Source organism: Coenobita brevimanus, chromosome 71 (genome assembly GCF_032717465.1).
Source record: "Coenobita brevimanus isolate Jiangsu-jjx chromosome 71, ASM3271746v2, whole genome shotgun sequence".
In the NCBI taxonomy this organism is placed as follows: Eukaryota; Metazoa; Arthropoda; class Malacostraca; order Decapoda; family Coenobitidae; genus Coenobita; species Coenobita brevimanus.
In genome coordinates this window covers 26328905-26352448 of record NC_137024.1, presented here as the reverse complement: position 1 = coordinate 26352448, position 23544 = coordinate 26328905, and the positions used below count along the sequence as shown (strand labels likewise).

General features: G+C 42.3%; 1 protein-coding gene across 1 annotated transcript in view; it reads left to right on the top strand.

Moving 5' to 3' along the window:
- The window catches only part of LOC145406660 (acidic leucine-rich nuclear phosphoprotein 32 family member A-like), a 294562-nt gene that overhangs the window by 55847 nt on the left and 215171 nt on the right, over positions 1–23544 (top strand). Inside the window, exon 3 of the mRNA XM_080277747.1 lies at positions 6947–7066. Coding sequence (XP_080133873.1) covers positions 6947–7066 — 120 coding nt within the window. The remainder of the gene's footprint in view (positions 1–6946; positions 7067–23544) is intronic.

Genomic DNA, 23544 nt, shown 5'->3' with positions numbered 1-23544 from the left:
AGCTGTGGAACAAAAGAAGAAGGCATATAGTGAATGGTCAGCGAGTAGAGGTAGGGGAGAAGATGAGAGAGAGAAGAGAGAGGTATAGGTGAGCAGGAGAAGGGAGGTGAAGAGACTAGTGACGGAGAGTAAGAAGAAAGTGGATGAAGAGTTTGGGAGGAATCTGAGAGTGAAATGGAGGGAGAGTAAGAAATTGTTTTGGAAGGAGATAAAGAAAGTAAGGCATTGTGAAAGGGGAAATAGTAGGGGAGTGAAAGATAGGAATAATAGATTGTTGGTGGAGAAGAGAGAGAAATTGAGGAGATGGAAGGAGCACTTTGAGGATTTGTTGAATGTAGAGAGTGAGAGCAATGCGAGTATAAGTGGTTGGGGAATGGCTGGGAGAAGAAGAGATGAGAGGAGGGAGGAAGAGATCAGTAGGGTGGAAGTAGTGGAAGCAATGAAGAAGATTAAGATGGGAAAGGCCCCAGGAATTGATGGAGTGTGTGGTGAAATGCTGAGGTATGGGGGTGAGATTGTTGAGGAGTGGATATGGAAGTTGTGTAGATTGGCCTGGGAAGAGGGAAGGGTTCCAGAGGACTGGAAATCAAGTATTATAATTATTCCTTTATACAAAGGAAAAGGGGAGAGAGAAGTATGTGGTAACCATAGGGGTATTTTTTTTTTTTTTTTTTTAATGCGAGGAAGAAGGAACCAAAGGCCATGAGCCCGCAGTAACAGTTCCCTCCAAGAGAAAAACAAAATACAATAGAGAGCCAATTTCAAGATCCGATCATCTTGAGATACCTGGACACACTGCGTTTGAAAGACTGGAGATCATAGGCAGTAGGAAATACAGACAGAGTGAGACAGTTCCAGAGCTGACCTGTTGCATAAATGAAAGACTGGGAGTAACGGTTAACTCTTGCATTAGAGAGTTGGACAGAAAAGGGATGAGAGTTTGCTGCCAGACGGGTGCTACGCTCCCGTCGTAGAGGTGGAGGAATGCAAGCAGACAGTTCAGAGGAACAGTGACCATTAAAGTAGCGATAAAAAAGAGATAAAGATGCAACAGTGTGGCGAAGAGACAGAGGTTGAAGGGAGTCAGTAAGAGGAGGAGAGTTAATGAGACGAAAAGCCTTTGACTCCACCCTATTGAGAAGAGCTGTATGTGAGGAGCCTCCCCACACATGAGAGTTGTACTCCACACAGGGGCGGATAAAACCCCTGTATAGAGTCAACAATTGTGCAGGGGTAAAGAAAGAGCGGAGTCGGCTTAGCACACCCAATCTCTTGGAAGCAGATTTTACAAGAGATGTAATATGATCTTTCCGAGATAAGTCCCGAGTAAATGAAACCCCAAGCATGTTCAAGGATGATGCAGGATTAAGCTGAATATTATTAAACATTAGTGGGTATACCTGTGAAAGATTTTGTCGGGTTGATAGGTGTAAGAGCTGAGTTTTAGATGCATTAAAAATAACCATATTATTTTTACCCCAGTCAGAGATACGAGCCAAGTCAGACATTAGGTGTGCCATAGCCTCATCCCTTGTTTGTTGAAGTAACTGTTGAGATGGGCGTTGCGGGAACTGAATGGAAAGGTGAAGGGTGGAGTCATCAGCGTATGAGTGGATAGGGTTAGATGTACAGCTTAGAAGATCATTGATGAATAAAAGGAAGAGAGTTGGTGATAGGACAGAGCCCTGAGGAACACCACTGTTGATAGATCTAGGAGAAGAACGATGGCCGTCTACAACAGCGGCTATAGAACGACCAGAAAGGAAGCTGGAGATGAAGGCACAGATAGAAGGATAGAAACCGTAGGAGGGCAGTTTGGAAATTAAAGATTTATGCCAGACTCGATCGAAAGCCTTTGAGATGTCAAGTGCAATGGCAAAGCTTTCGCCAAAGTCCCGAAAGGAGGATGACCAGGAGTCTGAAAGGTAGGAGAGAAGATCGCCAGTGGAGCGTCCCTGACGGAACCCATACTGACGATCGGAAAGAAGGTTGTGATAGGAAAGATGCCCTAAAATTTTTCTATTGAGAATTGACTCAAAAACTTTTGAAATACAGGACGTTAAAGCAATTGGACGATAGTTGGAGGGTTGGGAGTGGTCACCCTTCTTTGGGACTGGCTGAATGAGAGCAAACTTCCAGCAAGAAGGAAAGGTACAAGTTGACAGACAAAGGCGAAAGAGTTTGCCTAGGCAGGGTGTAAGCACAGAAGCACAGTTCTTGAGAACAACAGGAGGGACCCCATCAGGCCCATATGCCTTGTTAGTACTGAGGCCAGTGATGGCAGAAAATACATCAACTGAAGAAATTTTAATGTCAGCCATGAGAAAGTCAGAGGTGGGAAGTGATGGAGGAACAGCACCGGAATCATCTAAGGTGGAATTGGAGGAAAAGTCTGTGCAAAGAGATCTGCTTTATCAGTAGAAGAAATAGCTACAGAACCATCAGAGTAGAAGAGAGGATGGAAGGATGATGAGGTAAAGTTGTTAGAAAGATTTTTGGCAAGGTGCCAGAAGGAGCGGGAAGAATTCGAGTTGGAGAGTTGAGAGCATTTAGTATGGATGAAATTATTTTTAGTAGAGCAAAGAACAGACTTAGCACGATTCCTGGCAGAAACGTAAAGATGATGTGATTCAGGGGTGGGATGGCTCCGGTACCTTGTGTAGGCCCTCTCCTTGTTGCGGACAGCATTAGAACAAGCGTGATTAAACCAAGGCTTTCTTGCGTTAGTCAAAGGATATGAGAAAGGAATGTATGTTTCCATGCCCGAGAGAATAACCTCCGTAATGCGCAAGGCACACTCAGATGGCTCCCGGCCAGGAAGCAATAATCATTCCAGGGAAAATCAAAGAAGTACTGCCTGAGGGCCTCCCAGTCCGCGGCTCCAAAATGCCACAGACGACGTTTCCCTGGAGGGTCCACAGGCCGTACCGGAGTGATAGGACAGGTTAAGGTAATAAGGTTGTGATCGGAGGAGCCCAACGGAGAGAAAAGATTAACAGAGTAAGCAGAAGGATTAGTTGTGAGGAAGAGGTCAAGTATGTTGGAGCTCTCTCCAAGGCGGTCAGGGATACGGGTAGGGTGTTGTACAAGCTGCTCTAGGTCATTAAGGATAGAAAAGATGTAGGCTTGTTCACCAGGTGGATCCGTGAAAGGAGAGGAGAGCCAAAGGTGGTGGTGAACATTGAAATCTCCTAGAATGGAGATTTCAGAGAAAGGAGAAATGGATAGAATGTGTTCCATCGTAGAAGTAAGATAGTCGAAGAATTTTTGATAGTCAGTAGAATTAGGGGATAAGTAAACAGCACAGATATATTTAGTCAGAGAATGACAGGAAAGCCGAAGCCAGAGTGTAGAGAATTCAGAAGAATCGAGTTCAGGAACACGAGAGCAAGATAAGTCGTTGCGTATATATACACAACAGCCACCTTTGGCTTTGAAATGAGTATAGAGAAAGTAGGAGGATACAGAAAAGGGTTTGCTGTCAGTTGCCTGCTTAGTGTGACTGGTAAAATATTTGGTAGAATACTCATTGATAGGGTTAGGCATATGAGAGAGGAGCTAGTTGGAGAAGAACAAGGGGGATTTAGGAAGGGAAAAAGGTGTGTAGATTAGATATTTGTTCTAAGATGTTTAGTGGAGAAGTATCTAGAGAAGGGAAAGAAAGTGTATGTTGCCTTCATGGACTTGGAGAAAGCTTATGACAGAATAGATAGACAAGGTATGTGGAAGGTATTAAGAATATATGGGATGGAGGGGTAATTGTTGAATGCTGTGAAGAGTATGTACGAAGGAGCTAGGGCTACGGTGCGAGTGGATGGTGAGCTGAGTGAGTTCTTTGATCTCAGTGTGGGACTGAAACAGGGTTGTTTGATGTCTCCATGGCTCTTTAATATATACATGGATGGGGATGTGAAGGAGGTGCAAGGTAGGGCAGTGGATGTGGGGGTGGCTCTAATGAATGAGGGTGAGCTTTGGAAGATTCCGGTGTTGCTGTTTGCTGATGATACAGTATTGTTAAGTGAACATGAATGGGAGTTGCAAGGTGTGGTGAATGAATTTAGGACAGTGTGTAGGAGGAGGAAGCTGAAAGTTAATGTAAACAAAAGTAAAGTTATGGTGTTTGAGAGGAATGAAGTCGCAGAATGTACAGTGAGGTTGGATGGTGAGGATATGGAGAATGTGAGTGCATTCAAGTACTTGGGTAGTGTGATGAGTAAGGATGGAACTTTGAGGAATGAAGTGCGTGAAAGGGTACAGTAGGGAAGGAAGGTTGTTGGTTCACTGAAAGCAGTGATGAGAAATAGGGAGGTGAGTATAGAAGTTAAGAAGTCACTGCATGATGGTATTGTGATCCCTACCCTGACGTATGGAAGCGAGGCATGGACCTTGCAAGAGGGGAACAAGTCAAGAGAGAGAGCAGTGGAAATGAGTTACTTGAGAGGAGCATGTGGAGTGACATGGAGGGACAGTTTGACGAATGAAGAAGTGAAGGAACGTTGTGGGGTGGATGTGGATGTGGTTGAGAATATTAGGAGAAATACACTGAGGTGGTTTGGACATGTGTAGAGAATGGAGAATGAAAGACTGACTAAGAGAGTGTATGTAGGTGAGGTGGAGGGAGGGAGAGGGAGGAGTAGACCGAGGATGAGGTGGAGGGATGGAGTTGAGAGGTATATGAGGGAGGGGGGAGTGAGCTGGGGGGAGGGTAGTCAAATTGTGGGTGACAGAGCGACTTGGAGGCATTTTGTCTGTGGCCACCCTTTGTGGGATTAGGGCTTCAGGCTATAGATAGATAGATAGTTTCTTTATTTTTATGTAAAAGAAGGGTGCAAGACATGAAAACAAACAACCCCTTTCTTACATAATGTTACTACATTCCATGACACCATCTTAACACTTTATGAAGCCCAACTTTCAGAATCTCTGTTCAGTACTGTATATGTTTGGTGTCTTTATTTTTATGTAAAAGGAGGGTACAAGACAAGAAAACAGACAAACAACCCCTTCCTTACAAAAAGTTACTTTGTACCAAGACGCCATCTTAACACTACCGGTATAAAGTCCGAGCTCACTGATTCCTTTTGTACAATACTTTGAGACGTGATTTTCATCTCCATTAAAGTACAGTAAATATGTGTCAATGTTGGGTCTGGTTAGTACTTGGATGGATGACCGCCTGGGAACACCAGATGCTGTTGGCATCCCTACGTGTCAAGTGGGGTTGGTGGAGGATTAGTGACCCTCCCTGTAAAACAATTAACTCTAAACCCTTGGCCACTCCGTTTGGGATACATGGCGTCTGGCAATGAATGAATGAAAATATGTGTCAGTATATAAAGATAAGTAATATTTTTCGTGAAATAAACTTAAAAAGGCAAAACTCAATAAAACCCGTTCTTTCATTCATTCAAGAAAATACACATGCCATTAAATTAAGGAATACACTATATCTCCAAATCAGATGCCTGCATGTTTTCAAATTGCTGCCTGTACTGAATATTACAATCACAGACAACACAAACAAATTTTCAAAAATCAATTACAAGGAATGTTTACACCATTTTATTTACCCTAAAAGTACCCCATACTAGTCAGATTCATGCCCCACACCTTGTGTTGAGGTATACTGTAACTTGTTCCTATTGTTTCATTACCTACAGACAACACATTCACTTCCCAAACTGAATAAATATCCTTAAACAAACCAAATGAAATACGACACGAGTCTTTTCTGCTCAGCAGACATGCTCCTGGACATTACTTCATTGCCATCACTAATGATGCATTCTCACTAACCTCTGAATACCTCCACAATAATAATAATAAATAATTATAATATTGGTAGGTGGGGGCACTCACCATCCACTCACTCGATGTAGTGCTGCCCTCGGGTGTCTGCCCTTTCCACTCCATCCTTCTTTCCTTCCATCCTCTTCTGTCTGTCTTTCCTTCCTTCCTTCCACGTCCTTCTGCCTACGGGTGACTTTACACTCCCTCTTCTGTCTTTCTTTCCTTCGCTCTTTCCTCTTCCTTCTGCCTGTGGGTGACTACACTGAGTGACAAGCCAAATGGATTCCTGTACACCAGGAAACCATTTACTATGGCGGGTGGTAACCATATAACCAGATTTTGGTGCCTGGTGGTTTAGTGAGTAATTTTGGCACTCCAGTCTGATTGAGCCGGTGAAGGTTTATATCTAAGGGGTGGTTGGGGTTGATTGCTCATGTAATGCCACTCAGGGATGAGTGAGGCTGGTCACTTTTATCTTAAATGTCAGGACCAACTTGCCTAGCCCCGAGCTCCTACGCTTCTCGTGGGGCAATGTAGAATTGGATGATGGATGGATCATGGTAAATCTGTGAATATAGCGCAATAAGCCATCTTTATTTCCAGCTCGCTTTATCTCCTACTCCTCTCTACCCTGCTGTCTAGAACAATACACACTCAAATGACGCCCTAAAGGATGAATGTTAGCCTGCTAAAGTAGGGTGTATGATAGATGCTAAATTGTTAAACTGCAGTACCGCTAAACCCCCAAACCGTCACATGGCCAGTTGTAAACAAACCCTGGATCTTCTGTTCTTGAACTTGGATGTTTCTAATAATAAAATCTGAGTATATACACAAGTGAATGTACCTTTTTACAGTAAATCAAAGGTCTTTATACTCTAGAAAATACTTGACTGCCAAGCAGTGAGATGAGCATCTGTATAAGAGATTCTTCTCAATGGAGCCAAGTGATCCTGTGTTAGTCTGGCCTCTAGGACACATGGGGATTTTTTTGAGAATTTTGAGACAAGAAAGTGCGTCTTATACCCCAGGAAATATGGTAACCATTGTACCAGTGTGCTTCTTTCAAGCTGACTTGAATCATATTGTAGTAATAGTTTTTATAATTGCCCTGGCTGATCTTCTGGGTTTAAATAACTAATGTGTTTTCTTGCAGTTGGAGCTGAGTGACAACCGAATCTCAGGTGGATTGAATGCCCTGACCTGCCTGCCAAAACTGGCATACCTCAACCTCTCTGGAAATAGAATCAAAGACCTGGAGACACTGGAGCCATTGGTGAGGAATTTTATTTATTTTTGGGGGTAAGAGTATGAATGTAAATGGACTGAGTGTGAATATGGAATGAGGGAGGATGGATAATGTAAGTAGCAAAACTATTGATTTTCTTTAATTTTGTATGGCCTTGTACAGTTGACAGCAGAAGTTCGCTCCTTTCAATTTGCATGCCATGAGGCATTTGATCTCTTAACACAGTGAGTTAGAGTTGCCTGGTTTCACATAAATGTAATGGGAGGTAACATAAGACTGTATTAAACATAGAATTAATGTGCAACAGATTGCCAGATATTGTCATCTGACAAAGGTATGACATGAGAACATACAGATTCTTGAGTTAGGTAACTCAGACACAGAAGATTATTTTCACTAACAATTGTACTACATGAAGCATTTGTAGTCTACATTGTAAGTACTGTACTGCATATAATGGTTATGAAGCACAGTGAAACAGTAGAGGAATTTAAATGCAGTGCATACTTCGTAAAGACAGGAAGAAATTGGTCGGATAGCAGTTGTGGAACCAATGAAGAAAGTTAAATTGGGGAAAGCCCCAGGAATTGATGGAGTGTGTGGTGAAATGCTGAAGTATGGGGGAGAGATAGTAGTAGAATGGATATGGAAGATGTGCAGATTGGCGTGGGAGGAAGGTAGAGTCGCGGAGGATTGGAAGTCAGGTATAATTATTCCCTTGTACAAAGGAAAAGGGGAAAAAGAAGTGTGTGGTAATCATAGGGGCATCTGTCTTCTTAGTATAATAAGGAAAGTGTATGGTAGGATACTTATTGACAGAGTTAGAGATAGAACAGAGGAGTTAGTTGGAGAAGAACAGGGAGGCTTTAGGAAGGGAAGAGGTTGTGAAGATCAGATATTCATTCTTAGACCTTTAGTGGAAAAGTTTCTAGAGAAGGGAAAGAAGTTGTATGCGGCTTTCATGGATTTGGAGAAAGCATATGACAGGGTGGATAGACAAGGATTGTGGAAAGTATTAAGAATATATGGAGTAGATGGGAAGTTGTTGAATGCAGTGAAGAGTATGTATGATGGTGCTAAGGTGCATTGCGTGTGGATGGTGAACTGAGTGAATTTTTCTCTTTGAAGGTTGGGTTGAAACAGGGATGTGTCATGTCTCCATGGTTGTTCAATCTGTACATGGATGGAGTAATAAAAGAGGTACAAGGTAGGGTAGTGGATGTTGGAGTGGCCCTAATGAGAGAGGGTAGTGTTTGGAAACTCCCTGTACTGTTGTTTGCAGATGATACTGTGTTGTTGAGTGAAGACGAAGGGGAGCTGCAAGGCTTGGTGGATGAGTTTGGGAGAGTGTGTAAGAAATGGAATCTAAAGGTGAATGTAGGGAAGAGTCAAGTGATGGTCTTTGAGAGAGGTGAAATCAGTGAATGTACAGCGAGATTGGATGGTGAGGAATTGGAAAATGTGAGTACGTTTAAGTACTTGGGTAATGTGATGAGTAAGGATGGAGGTTTGAAGGGTGAAGTGCTTGAAAGGGTACAGCAGGGAAGAAAGGTTGCTGGTTCCTTGAAAGCAGTGATAAGAAACAGGGAAGTGAGCATGGACATGAAAAATTTACTACATGACAGTATTGTGATACCTACTCTAACGTATGGTAGTGAAGCTTGGACGTTGTTGGAAGGACACAAGTCAAGAGTGAGAGCAGTGGAAATGAGTTATTTAAGAGGAGCCTGTGGAGTCACATGGAGAGACAGGCTGACAAATGAGGATATAAAGGAGCATTGTGGTGTGGATGTGGATGTGATAGGAAGCGTTAGGAGGAATACACTGAGGTGGTTTGGCCATGTGGAGAGGATGGAGGGTGAAAGACTGACGAAGAGAGTACATGTGAGTGAGGTGGAGGGGGGAAGAGGGAGGGGGAGGCCAAGGATGAGATGGAGGGATGGGATGGAGAGGTATATGAGAGAGGGGTGTGTGAGTTGGGAGCAGGGCAGTGAAATGGCGGGGGACATAGTAACGTGGAGGCAATTTGTTTGTGGCCACCCCGAACGGGATTGAGGTGTCTGGCAATAGATAGATAGATAAATAGCATACTTCGTGATTATAAAGTTATTTATATCATATATCACTTCCATTCCTGTCTTCTCTCTCCATCCGTCAACAGTCATCTCAGTCGCTCCCTGCCATCATCTACATTTTCTCACTGTTGTTAACCCCTTAAACGCGGCTGTGTACAGTCGTTCCCCACCGAGTGGCGGGGTTGTATCGCGGTCTGAGTACCTGTAGGAAAATATTCGCCAAAAATCAGAGATTAACCCTAGAACATTATACTTGGTATGGCAGATAGTACTTACATTCAGCTTTCTCCAGAGACAGGTGTTGAGCCTTCGTGGACTACTCAAGGACTTTTGGAGACTTGCAAAGTTAGGTAACCAAATCTTCACTTTCACACCTCCAGCAACCTGGTTTCCCCTCTACCACAGCCTCATTCTGTCACAGTAAACTTTATACTACAACGTAAAGGTAGTTAGGAATTCGTATTTGTACAATAAGCACTGAAAATAAGGCTAAAATCAACGGAGCGTACGGCCGACATGCACTGTGGCGGCGGTCTTCCCGTCACTCAACAAACATTTCCATTTTCACAGCTAAAAACATGTATACTACATTATTTTCAATCATATTACTTCCCAAAAGATCACCACGGCGTGCTTTTTGTTCTGCCTTACATCTGCCACTTTATTCTCGTTCCTGTCGGCCGCTTGCACTGACTGGGAAGAGCTAGAACTCGCCATAATCTCACTTTGAAAGCCTGCAGTAAACTGACGCTAAACAGGGGCAAACCGTGAGAAAAAAAGCTAGTGTTACAACTGGGGAAACAAGCGTTTCCTAGTAGCATAAACTGCTTGTGAGAGGAGAGCGCAGATTTACAGTTCTGAGTGCTCAGAGCGCTGCCATGTATCACAGCCAGGCTGGCCGGGCCGTGGTGGGGGGGGGGATGGGGGGAAAACGCGATATTTGGCAACAACTGAGGTCAGTAGTACAAAGGTAAAGTATGCTAGTTGTAGCTAGAGGGTGGTGGTACTGATAGACAATACCAGCTGGAGCCTGCTTGCCCGCGGTTATTCAAAATTTACTCAAATCGCAAACGCGACGATCCGCCGTTATGTCCTTTGGGCCGACCGTCGCAAATGCGACGATCCGCATTTAAGAGGTTAAGAACTGTAAGGTGTGAAAAGTACAGTAATCCCCGTACTAGCCGGACGCCCACTTTCCGGACACCCCACTTACCAGACATTGTGGGCCTGGACCTTCGGAACCCAGAAATGAACAAAAAAACAAAAAATTACCCCTCAAAATCCGATTTTTTTCCCACCTGTAATTTGAAATTGCCGCGCGGCGCCTACCAGCTGTTTACACCACGGCCCCTTCACCCCTTCCTTCCTCGCCCCTCCCCTGTCAGGGTTGCCATTTGGTATTTTTCATTACCAAATATGGACCAATTTGGTAATGAAAAATTCGTTTGGTAATGAATCAGCATAATGCATTACCAAACGGATTTTTCATATGTATGAGGTTACACATTTTTGAGATGGTGGATTGTCTGCTGTCTCTGATTAATCTGCTAGCCTACACAGTGTGAAAATAATCAACATGCTGTTAATTATAAAGAGAGTGATTACATTTATTTCCACTTATAAATATAATTAGTGAAGAATAAATGCTAGCTTTATGAATTTGGTAATGAAAAGTTAAATTTGGTAATGAAAATTGAGGAGTGTGGTAATGTGGCTGAGCTCCAATTTGGCAACCCTTCTCCTCCCTCACCACCAGTTACTGCTTAACTGTGATTACAAGTAGATGCTTATCGCCATGGATGGTTCACGTGCTCGTTTTTTGTTAATAAACTGTGAATAAACTGCAATACTTCACCACAAGACCACACGGAAATTTACACTGTTGTGTAGTGTTAAGAAATTAGAATGCAGAGTGCAAAGGATTAACTGTGGAGTGCAAACTAGTGGTTGAAACTGGCGTTGTGCAATTAACAATGTGCAGTGTTAAACAATTATGACTCACAGTGCAAAGAATTACTGTAAGTGCAGCACAACATTGGATTACTGTACGTGCTTCAAGAGCATTTTCACCACTGCCAAAGCCTTAGAGAAGGCGGCCACATACGTGCAGTAAGTACCCTGGCTGAAGTACAGCCACTTCTAATTCCTCATTCGTTGGTTCCTTTTCATTTATTTCGTGCTTTATGTCCATTATTGGTGTGAATAGGGTCTTAAATAGGTTTAAATAGGTGCTATGCCAGTAGGGAGTTTTTTAGGTGGCTTTCAAAGTTAGGCTGGGTTAGGGTCCTTATGTAGCAGTCCAGGAGCCAGGGACCCACTTTCCGGACACGCCTTTGGCACTATTAGTGGGATTACTGTAATCTAATTAAAGGTGTTCCTTTAGCTTAGTTTTACTTCGTTCATTATGCTTGGTTATTCATAAATCCAACATAAATATAGCTGTTGGTAACAAGAAACAGACATTATTGTGGTGGTGAAAAGGTCAGTAATCCCCCATTTATTCGAATCTTCATTACTCAACATCTGTCATTATTTGGCAATGCAAAAATCTGGCTGAATTAAAGCATATCCATTTTTTATGGAATTAATCAACAATGCACATGTTTCGTTTTTCATTTTTGAAGGCTCCAACACGCTTGCATGCGTCGGCCTTGGTCACCTAATGGCGGCTGTCCATGCTGCTCGATCTTAGGCAGCCTCCCTGTTCAGTCCCTTAACCCTGAGGTCACTCTTAATGACCTTGTCTCATGTCTTTTTTGGTCTGCTCCTTGCAACCCCATCCCCAATATTAATGTTTCTCATTTCCTGCACCCAATTATCACCCCCGATCCTCTGCACGTGCCCAAACATGGAAACCTAATTTTTCAAACTAGCTTCTGCTCACCACAACACTCGCTTGTCACCGACAGTGCCCATCAAAACAATGGTCACTGCCCACTCCACCTCAGTCACAGAGAGTAAACTGTACAGTGAAAATAATTAAAAATACACTTTGAACAAAAAGGGTTCAAACAGGTACCAGATACATGCCAAAAGTACAGGTTTACTTTCCTAAAGACACAGACCCATAAATGACTAACACAAAATACATTTATAAAATGTAATAAAAAGCACAATTCCTTGAAAATGAATGTTAGCAATATTGTGGATTGTGCATATACATGGTCTTACACATATATATATATATATATATATATATATATATATATCAGTTTCCATTGATACACACTTCAACCTAACATTCCATAGTTTTTGAACACAAGTAGGGCTCAAACTGATGCCAAAGACATGGCAAAAGTGCAGGTTTACTTTCCTAAAGACACAGACACATATGACTGTCACAAAATACAGTTGTACAGTGAAGTAAAAAAGTACAGTTCCTTGAAAATTGAATAATAATAGTAATAATAATAATCATCAACATCATCATCATCATCATCATCATCTGTCTATCTGTCTATCTATCTTTCTATTGCCAGATGCCACAGTCCTATAAGGGGTGGCCATAAACAAATCACCTCTATGTTGCCCTGTCCAGTGCCACTTCACTGCCTTGCTCCAGCTCACACCCCGCTCATATACTCCACTACATCCCTCCATCTCATCCTCAGCCTCCCTCTCCCTCTCCTCCCCCTCCCACCTCACTGCCATACACTCCTGATTAGTCTCTCACACTCCATTTTCTCAACATGGCCAAACCACCTCAGTGTATTTCTTGTAACACTGTCTATCACATCCAAGTCCACACCATAGTGCTCCTTCACTTCCTCATTTGTCAGTCTGTCTCTCCATGTAACTCCACATGCTCCTCTCAGATTACTCATTTCCACTGCTCTCACTCTTGACTTTTGTTCTTCCAACAAGGTTCAAGCTTCACTTCCTGACTTTTTTACTTCCATGCCTGCTTCCCTGTTTCTTATCACTGCTTTCAAAGAACCAGCAACCTTTCTTCCCTACTGTATCTTTTCTAGCACTTCACCCTCTAAACTTCCATCCTTTTTCATCATACTACCCAAGTACCTAAATGCACTCACATATCCTCATCCAGCCGCACTGTACGTTCAATGACATCATTTCTCTCAGAGACCATAACTTTACTCTTCCCTACATAGACTTTTAGAGTCTGTTTCTTACACACACTCCCAGACTCATTTCACCAAGCCTTGCAATTCCCCTTTGTCTTCACTTAATACAGTATCATCTATAAACAACATTTCAGGGATTTCCAAACACTGCCCTCTCTCATTAGGGTTGCTTCAACATCCACTGCCCTGCCTTTTACTGTATCTTTTTTTAACCTCATCCGTTTACAGATTGAACAACCATGGGGACATGACTCATCCCCGTGTCAATCCAACATTCAAATAGGAAAATTCACTTAGTTCACTATCCACACATGCGGCAGCCTTAGCATCCTCATACATACTCTTAACGGCATTCAACAACTTCCCATTTACTCCGTACATTCTTAGTACTTTCCACATTCCTTGTCTATCGACTGTGTCATATACTTTCTCCAAATCCATGAAGGCTGCGTACAACTTCTTTCCCTTCTCCAGAAACTTATCCTTTAAAGACCTAAGAATGAATATCTGATTCACACAACTGCTTTCCTTCCTAAAACCTCCCTGTTCTTCTCCAACTAATTTCTCTGTTGTTACCCTAACTCTTTCAATAAGTATCCTACCATATGCTTTTCCTACTACACTAAGAAGACAAATACCCCTGTGATTACCACACTCTTATTTTTCGCCGTCCCCTTTGTACAGGGGAACAATTATACCTGACTTCCAATCCTCCGGGACTCTGCCTTCCTCCCAGGCCAATCTGCACATCTTCCATATTCATTCTACTACTGTCTCTCCCTCATGCTTCAGCATTTCACCACACTCCATCAATTCCTGGGGCTTTCCCCATTTTGACTTTCTCCATTGCTTCCATTACTTCCATCCTACTGATTCCTTCCTCTCTTCTCACCACCCTCCATCTCCCAGCCATTCCTCAGCCAGTTATACTTGCATTACTTTCATTCTCTGTGTTCAACAGTTCCCTGAAGTGTTCTCTCCATCAGCTCCTTTATTCTCCCTTCTCCACTGGCAATATACCATTTTTATTTGTCACTCCCCAACTTATGCTTTTATCACCCTGTCTAACTCTCTTTACCTCTTTCCAGAACATATTCTTACATACCTTCCACTCTATGCTCAAATTCCTTCCAAATTCCTCATCAACTCTCTTCTTACTTTCTCTTACTAATCTTTTCACCTCTCTCTTCCTATCTACATATAACTCTCTCTTCTGTCTCTTAATTTCCTCCATGCCCCTGCTTTTCATCCACTCACTGTGTGCTTTCTTAACCCGTCACGTCCCGAGCTATTTCGCACCTCCGACACCCCCCAATCCCGAGGTATTTTCGATTTCCCCCCCCCCCCTAAAACCTCCACTTTTGGTGAGAAACAACGAAATTTCATAGAGAAATCGCTCACCTAAGGTTTAAAATACTCGATCCAGGTAGCAGTACCTCCTTACCTGACAGGGTTTTCTAACAGGCTGGCACCAAAGAAAATGAGTTCTATGGGAGGGTAACTATTTCACACCACTCATAAACAGTATTTATTTATTTACTTGGTATGAATTTATATGTAGTACGAAAGTACAGTATATTGGTTTTCAAACAGAAATATAGGCATTATAAGCATTGTTTCACTCACTAACTCATCACCATTCCTGACCTTCTTTTGCCACATTACCTGATCATCATTTCTGACTGTTTCTTCCTCTGATGCTATGTAAACTTTGTCCTCCACATTGTCATCAATTGGGGAATCACTCTTGCCCTGAATGTCTTTATTGGTCAGGTCACTGGTAACAGATGAATTGCCGAGACAATGGTGTGCGGGGGGGGGGGTTATGCGGTGTAAGGCATTGTCCCTGCTTGGCATCTTGTAGAGGAATAGAGGAAGGTGTGCCATGTATACTTACGAAAAATCACGCGTGAAAATTGAAAATTGTGCAAATTAGGGACCTTTCAATTGCACGACATACCAGTACGTCGTCGGGACTGGCAAATGCAAAATGTTGCAACGTACCCATACGTCGACGGGACGTCTTGGGTTAATAATAATGGTAATGTATAATGACAGCGATAAATGCCTACAGAACATCTTATTAGCCTGCTTAGCATTCCTGGTGCCATAATGTACTGTACTGTAGGGCAGGCCTAACACATAGTCTTATGCTAAAATACCTTTCTGACTCTCGTGAAAAGATGTATTACTGTACTTTCATAAACTCATTAGTAAATCATTCATTGCAATTATTGGTACACAGATTCATCAGCATGATGATCAGCTAATTAATATTTGCATGTCTCGCCAGGTGAACTGTCATACTCCACGCATTTTCCTTTGCTTTACCATTATATGTTTCATTCTGTTGTACACTCAAACCTCGATTTAAGGGACCTCCATTTAAGGGATTTTGGATTTAAGGGACTCCATATTCTACTTGACAAATGGAGAAGACCATTCAAAAATGATACATAATGTCTAGGTTATACACATTAATATGTTTCTTTATACGGTACCTGTAAAATAATATTCATAATCATATAAATAAGTAAGAAAAGTGAAACAATTACTGCATTTAATAATAAGATTGTCTTTATATGTGGTAAAACAATGGACATTTTCAAGTAAGGGACAAGTTGATTCCCCATTTAGTCCCTTAAATCGAGGTTTGAGTGTATATCTCTTAAATCTGCTCTTATTTGTGGTTCATATATACCATTTTCTTATATATAACTCACCTATCATAGTCGTTTCTGAGCCTGAACATACAGGAGCAAGGCAGTCTGTCTGGCAGGTATGTGTGGTGTTGGCTACACTTTTCATGGTGGTACTGCATCTCACAGGCAGGTCATATAACCATGAGTGCACATTTCTAACCTCTTCGATGATGGTTGAACTAAGTCTCAGTGACCAGAAGTTTTTCCGCAGCATTGAACAATAGTCGAGTTAGGTCCCACTAATGAATATTAACTTTATTCGCATTTAGTACTCATGAAGTTTGTGGCTTTTGTTGCTGTACCAGAACTCTTGCAGGACTTATGTTGCTTGCCCTTGTGCTGTATGCATGCCTGTATCTCCTTTTTTTGGAAACTAATAAATTGTTTAGGCAAATGCCAGGGCCAGCCTGTCTCCTTTGTGCTGTATTATGTAACAACCTTTTAACATCGGGTGTCATGTATACGTGCCACAAAGAAAAATGTAACCGTCGGGTGGTATGTACAGTAAACCCTCTCTTAGTTGACATTCCCCTAAGTCAAGATATTAAATAAGGTGGCATGGCTCCAAAATATTCATCCAAAAAATCATTTTTGAAAATTGACCACGTGGCAAAAAAATAGTCGACAAAATGCCGACTAATAACAACCCAAACTCAGCATCACGTGAGCCGTGAGACATCAGGGTATCCCGTTCGAATTTGTAGAAATCAAAATTAAGTCTGCATATTGGTTGTTGGCTAGCAATATACCGACTTAGGTGGTATAAATATACGGAGCCGCCACGCCGTGCATCACGAGGAGCTCAGTCTTGCCCCAGCCACCACCAGCAATGGGGTTCTCTCGCTTGCTTGTGACTGTGACAAAGTGTTGCGCACTTTTCAAGTGTACTTATCCGGGATCCTGCCATCGTTTCATCTCTGTACGGTACCAAGGGAGCCTCTAGGAGGAAGGCAATGAAGCTGAAGACTCTGAACCTAGAAAAGCCGAAAGTCTTGGCATGAATATACGCTGTTGAGTATGGTTATGGTTAGAAAATTGTGCACAGAAGTGATCTTGAGCCCCCCAAACACCTCTGCATCCTACCAAAAGGCTTCCTTTGTGGTTGAATTACTGTACACTCTACTACTGTTTACAAACATGGTAAGTGATGTTAGACACTTCTTTAGGGAAGGGCAGTGATTCTCCTAAGTTAGCAGTTCTCCCAAGTCTGCAGTCCCTCACTCCCTATCATGTCAACTTAGGGAGGTTTTACTCTATACATATTGTGGACTTCTTATATTTGTGCGCCAGCACTGGGGGCCCAGTAATTGTTCATGTATCAGGAGGTGGCACTACTGAGGTGTTGCCATCAAGGGAGGATTATATTATTATATTTGTCACTTGCCAGAAGTATGTCAAAGCGTGAGGTACAAGATGTTTCCACTGCCGTAGTAGCCCCTGGCCACTCTAATTACTACTAGGATCTGATGGAAGCAATGTCTGATGACTCATATGTTTTCAGATAAAAGTGAGAGTGAAAATGAAGATGCCATTATAATAAAAAAATTATCATTATGCCAAATGACTTATGTCTGGCAGTGGAGAAGCTCCAACATCACAGGTGTTGACAGCTCAAAAAAGAAGTAATTATTATTGTTATTATTATTATTATTTACATTATGTTAGAAATCATTTTACTTAGATTTATTTTATTTTATTTTTTATTTATTTTTTTTTTGAGTGTTTCATTTTAAAAATTCTCTTTATATATCTCAAAACCCCCATGTGTGCTACATCCAGGAAAAAAAAAAAAAAATTGAGGTGGAAGGGTTAAGAAGCTAGTCACTTGCTTTCAATTCTGCTCATATCCATCAGCACATCTCACTTACTTTAATAAATAACAAAATATTCTTTGTACCTGTACAGCAGACCCTCGTTATACAGTGAAACGGTATGTGACGCTTGTACAGTGACAAAAAAGTTAGGACCTTTTTCAGTATACTGTACAATGGTTTAGATTTCACATGGAGCTTCACTGAAAGATATTTGATTGCTAGATTTGCTTATATACAGTAATTGCCATTGTGCATTTTTTTTTTTTTTCTTCAGTGTGACGAAGAAGGAACCAAAGGCCACGAGCCCGCAATAACTGTTCCTTCCAAGAGAAAAACAAAATACAAACGAGAGCTAAATTCAAGATCCGATCATTTCGAGATGCCCGTACACATTGCGTTTGAAAGACTGGAGATCATAGGAAACAGGAAATACAGACAGAGTGAGACAGTTCCAGAGTTGACCTGTTGCATGAATGAAGGACTGGGAGTAATGGTTAACTCTTGCATTAGAGAGTTGGACAGAAAAGGGATGAGAGTTTGCTGCTAGACGGGTGCGACGCACCCATCGTAGAAGTAGAGGAAAGCATGCAGACAGTTCAGAGGAGCAGTGACCATTGAAGTAGCGATAGAAAAGAGATAAAAGATGCAACAGTGAGGCGAAGAGACAGAGGTTGAAGGGAGTCAGTAAGAGGAGGAGAGTTACTGAGACAAAAAGCCTTTGACTCCACCCTATTGAGAAGAGCTGTATGTGGGGAACCTACCCACACATGAGAGTTGTACTCCACACGGGCAGATAAAACCCGCGTATAGAGTCAACAGTTGTGTAGGGGTAAAGAAGGAACGGAGTCGGTTTAGCACACCTAATGTCTTGGAAGCAGAATTTACAAGAGATCTTCACCCTGCCCTTGGGTGGGAAAGGAGGTCTGGATGATGATGATGGTGATGATATAGTATGATTTTTCCAAGACAAGTCCCGAGTAAATGAAATCCCAAGCATGTTCAAGGATGATGCAGGATTAAGCTGAATATATTAAACATTAGTGGGTACACCTGTGGAAGATTCTGTCGGGTTGATAGGTGTAAGAACTGAGTCTTTGATGCATTAAAAACAAGATTATTTTTACCCCAGTCAGAGATGCGAGCCAAGTCAGACATTAGGTGTGCCATAGCCTCATCCCTTGTGTGTTGGAGTAATTCCTGAGATGGACATTGTGGGAACTGAATGGAAAGGTGAAGGGTGGAGTCATCAGCGCATGAGTGGATGGGTTTAGATGTACAGCTTAGAAGGTCATTGATGAATAAAAGGAAGAGAGTTGGTGATAGGACAGAGCCCTGAGGAACATCATTGTTGATAGATCTAGGAGAAGAATGATGGCCGTCTGCAAATGCAGCTATAGAACGACCAGAAAGGAAGCTAGAGATGAAGGCACAGATAGAAGGATAGAAACCGTAAGAGGGCAGTTTGGAAATTAAAGATTTATGCCAGACTCAATTGAAAGCCTTTGAGATGCCAAGTGCAATGACAAAGCTTTCACCAAAGTCCCGAAAGGAGGATGACCAGGAGTCTGAAAGGTAGGTGAGAAGATCGCCAGTGGAGCATCCCTGATGGAACCCATACTGACGATTAGAAAGAAGGTTGTGATAGGAAAGATGCTTTAAAATTTTTCTATTAAGAATTGACTCAAAAACTCTTGAGATACAGGATGTTAAAGCAATTGGACGATAGTTAGAGGGTTGGGAATGGTCACCGTAAAGTAATTTGTTTGTTTCAAGATGGCATTTGCACTCATCACTGATGGGTGTGTTAATGTCAGTGATGAAATAGTAGTGTGGTGTTAAGGCAAGGCAGTAAATGAAGCATAGTGAAGAGAATTGGCTATCAGTTTAGGTGACTTGGAAACTTGTTTTTAGACTGTTGGGTGAGTGACCCTTGGCCAAAAACATCCTTACCTAAAATCTATCTATCGACTATCTACTGCCAGACGCCTCAATCTCGTTTGGGGTGGCCACAAACAAATCGCCTCCAAGTCGCCCTGTCCCCCGCCATTTCACTGCCCTGCTCCCAACCTACTCCCCCCTCTCTCATATACCTCTCCACCCCATCCCTCCATCTCATCCTCGGCCTCCCCCTCCCTCTTCCCCCCTCCACCTCACTCACATACACTCTCTTCGTCAGTCTTTCACCCTCCATCCTCTCCACATGGCCAAAATTTACCTCAAAATATCCCCATGCGTCCTCGAGGCAATAGATGAGACTTAGGTTGGATTAACTTGGCATGATTTAAAAGAAACTGTTATAGAAATGATCAGCTCACTGCTTGGCAGTCACAGATATTTCCTAAAGTATGAATGCTGTTGATTTATAGTAAAAAAGTAACATACACATCAGGATATTTTAGATACATGCAATATTAACTCACAAAGCACTCATGTGGCAGTGTAGCAGTTTAGCAATATAGTAGTTTAGCATCTAGCATACCCTACTCAGTGAGCTAACATGATCACTGGTGAACTGCCAGCTAACATTCTGAAAGGCAATCATGATCACTTTTGCTGGCTGTCCACCTACTTAATTAGCAACGCAGTCATAGTGGAGAGATGGTGGCTAGTGAAACAATACTGAGTTATCATAAACTTTTATCGCATATAGACATTCACTCAGCCTTGTTAGTTGGGCTTCTCTTCCTGATATTTTGTTTTATTTGAGACGAGTATCGTAGAAGGAAACAGTCTTATATTTGCGAAAAATGGGAAAAAAAATTTTAATGATTATTGTACGGCCTGAAATTACAGCTACACTGTTATGACTAAAGCACTTCAGCAATGGCTGAGGCACTCAGGACTCAGACAATTACAGTGCCGTATGTTATGAAAATGAAGTGAATTTACTGAGTAGCTTAATTAATGCAATACTGTGTTTGATAATAGCAATGCTTAACGGACATTCATAGCAGCGTACAACATTTTTGTTGTTTTCACAGCAGAGTCACAGAGGAAATGGTCAGTGATTGCTCCCATTCACCCTCCACCTTACTGCTGCCCTAGCTAAGCTATAATGATCAATGTGGGTAAATGCAGGCCAGTGTGTGTGTGGGGGGGTGGGGGAGTAAGGAGGGAGAAAGCCAAGGTGGGAAGCAATAAACCACTTCCCCTAATCCCTTCAATCCGGTATATCCTTTTGTAGGGTAATTCATTTTTGTTTGCATTTCATTGGAAGGAAATATCTTGTACTGAATGGTGACTAAAGTCCTGAAATCTTTTATTTGCCATGCTGTATGTTGGATGAATGAAATGTTTAAGATGTTGACTGATTGATTGACAGAATTGTTTATTGTTGCAGAGGTATGTTTATTGCCCTTTATGTGATGATTTACATTTATGTGGCCAGAAATGATACTGTACAGCCAAACATGTTTTAATATCTTTGGCAGATAGTGAAGTTACTGGAACCTCCAAACTGTGACTGATGTAGTACAGTTTCTGTAATTTGAGATGCCAGTGAGTGCTTGCATATGTGTGTGTGTGTGTGTGTGTGTGTGTGTAGCAGCTGGGAGACAGTAATGTTACCAAGCATAACAAGATGCTATATGTTTTGATGTGAATGACATTATGTTTTAATTAAATTCTGATCAAGTATGCTTTGTTAAATTTTGATGTTGTGAGGCAAACATATAGCTGACAGTGAGATAGTGTTACTGAGAGAAGAGGGATGAGTGTGTGTGTGTGTGTGTGTAGCTTCTGCGAGGAAGCAGGTGTACCAAGGGTAACAGTAGATGTTTTCACTTCTCTCTCTCTCTCTCTCTGTTTTTTTAATTATTATTTTATTTTATTTTTTATTTTTTCCTGTGATCAATTAAGTTTCCTTTCCTAATTTTTTAATGTGGGGCAGACATATAGCGGACCGTGAGAAGTGATAATGAGACAAGAGGGAAGAGACAGCTGTCTACTCTGTTCCTGAACAACATCATTGTACAGTCCGGCCTAGTTAAGCGATAGGGTTACATCAAGTGAAAACCTATTGCATAATGATTTATCACATAATGAGGTCGATATAACGTGGGTTCATTGGGGTTAGGGAGGGTGACCTCGACCATGAAGCCTAAAATGACCAAAAATACCTCTGCCACCCACCCAAAGTTTATCTTATGCCAGTACGATTCCTCACCAAGGATGAAAAAGAAAAATGCATTTACTCTGATCTCTTAGTTCTATCTATCTATCTATAGCCCGACGCCCTAATCCCGCAAAGGGTGGCCGCAGACAAAACGCCTCCAAGTCACTCTGTCACCCACCATTTGACTCCCCTCCCCCCAACTCACCCCCCCCCTCCCTCATATACCTCTCAACTCCATCCCTCCACCTCATCCTCGGTCTACCTCTCCCTCTCCCTCCCTCCACCTCACCTACATACACCCTCTTAGTCAGTCTTTCATTCTCCATTCTCTCCACATGTCCAAACCACCTCAGTGTATTTCTCCTAATCTTTTCAACCACATCCACATCTACCCCACAACGTTCCTTCACTTCTTCATTCGTCAACCTGTCCCTCCACGTCACTCCACATGCTCCTCTCAAGTAACTCATTTCCACTGCTCTCACTCTTGACTTGTTCCCCTCTTGCAAGGTCCACGCCTCGCTTCCATACGTCAGGGTAGGGATCACAATACTATCATGCAGTGACTTCTTAACTTCCATACTCACCTCCCTATTTCTCATCACTGCTTTCAGTGTACCAACAACCTTTCTTCCCTACTGTACCCTTTCACGTACTTCATCCCCCAAAGTTCCATCCTTACTCATCACACTACCCAAGTACTTGAATGCACTCGCATTCTCCATATCCTCACCATCCAATCTCACTGCACACTCTGTGACTTCATTCCTCTCAAACACCATAACTTTACTTTTGTTTACATTAACTTTCAGCTTCCTCCTCCTACACACTGTCCCAAATTCATTCACCAAACCTTGCAACTCCCATTCATCTTCACTCAATAATACTGTATCATCAGCAAACAGCAACACCGGAAGCTTCCAAATCTCACCCTCATTCATTAGGGCCACCCCCACATCCACTGCCCTACCTTGCACCTCCTTTACAACCCCATCCATATATATATTAAACAGCCATGGAGACATCACACACCCCTGTTTCAGTCCCACATTGAGATCAAAGAACTCACTCAGCTCACCATCCACTCGCACCGTAGCCCTAGCTCCCTCGTACATACTCTTCACAGCACTCAACAATTTCCCCTCCACTCCATATATTCTCAGTACCTTCCACATACCTTGCCTATCTATTCTGTCATAAGCTTTCTCCAAGTCCATGAAGGCAGCATACACTTTCCTTCCCTTCTCTAGATACTTCTCCACTAAACATCTTAGAACAAATATCTGATCTACACACCATTTTCCCTTCCTAAATCCCCTTGTTCTTCTCCAACTAGCTCCTCTGTCATATGCCTAACCCTATCAATGAGTATTCTACCATATATTTTACCAGTCACACTAAGAAGGCAAATACCCCTATGGTTACCACATACTTCTCCCTCCCCTTTTCCTTTGTAAAGAGGAACAATTATACCTGATTTCCAGTCCTCTGGAACCCTTCCCTCTTCCCAAGCCAATCTACACAACTTCCATATCCACTCCACAACAATCTCACCCCCATACCTAAGCATTTCACCACACACTCCATCAATTCCTGGGGCCTTTCCCAGCTTAATCTTCTTCATCGCTTCCACTACTTCCGACCTACTGATCTCTTCCTCCCTCCTCTCATCTCTTCTTCTCCCAGCCATTCCCCAACCACTTATACTCACAATG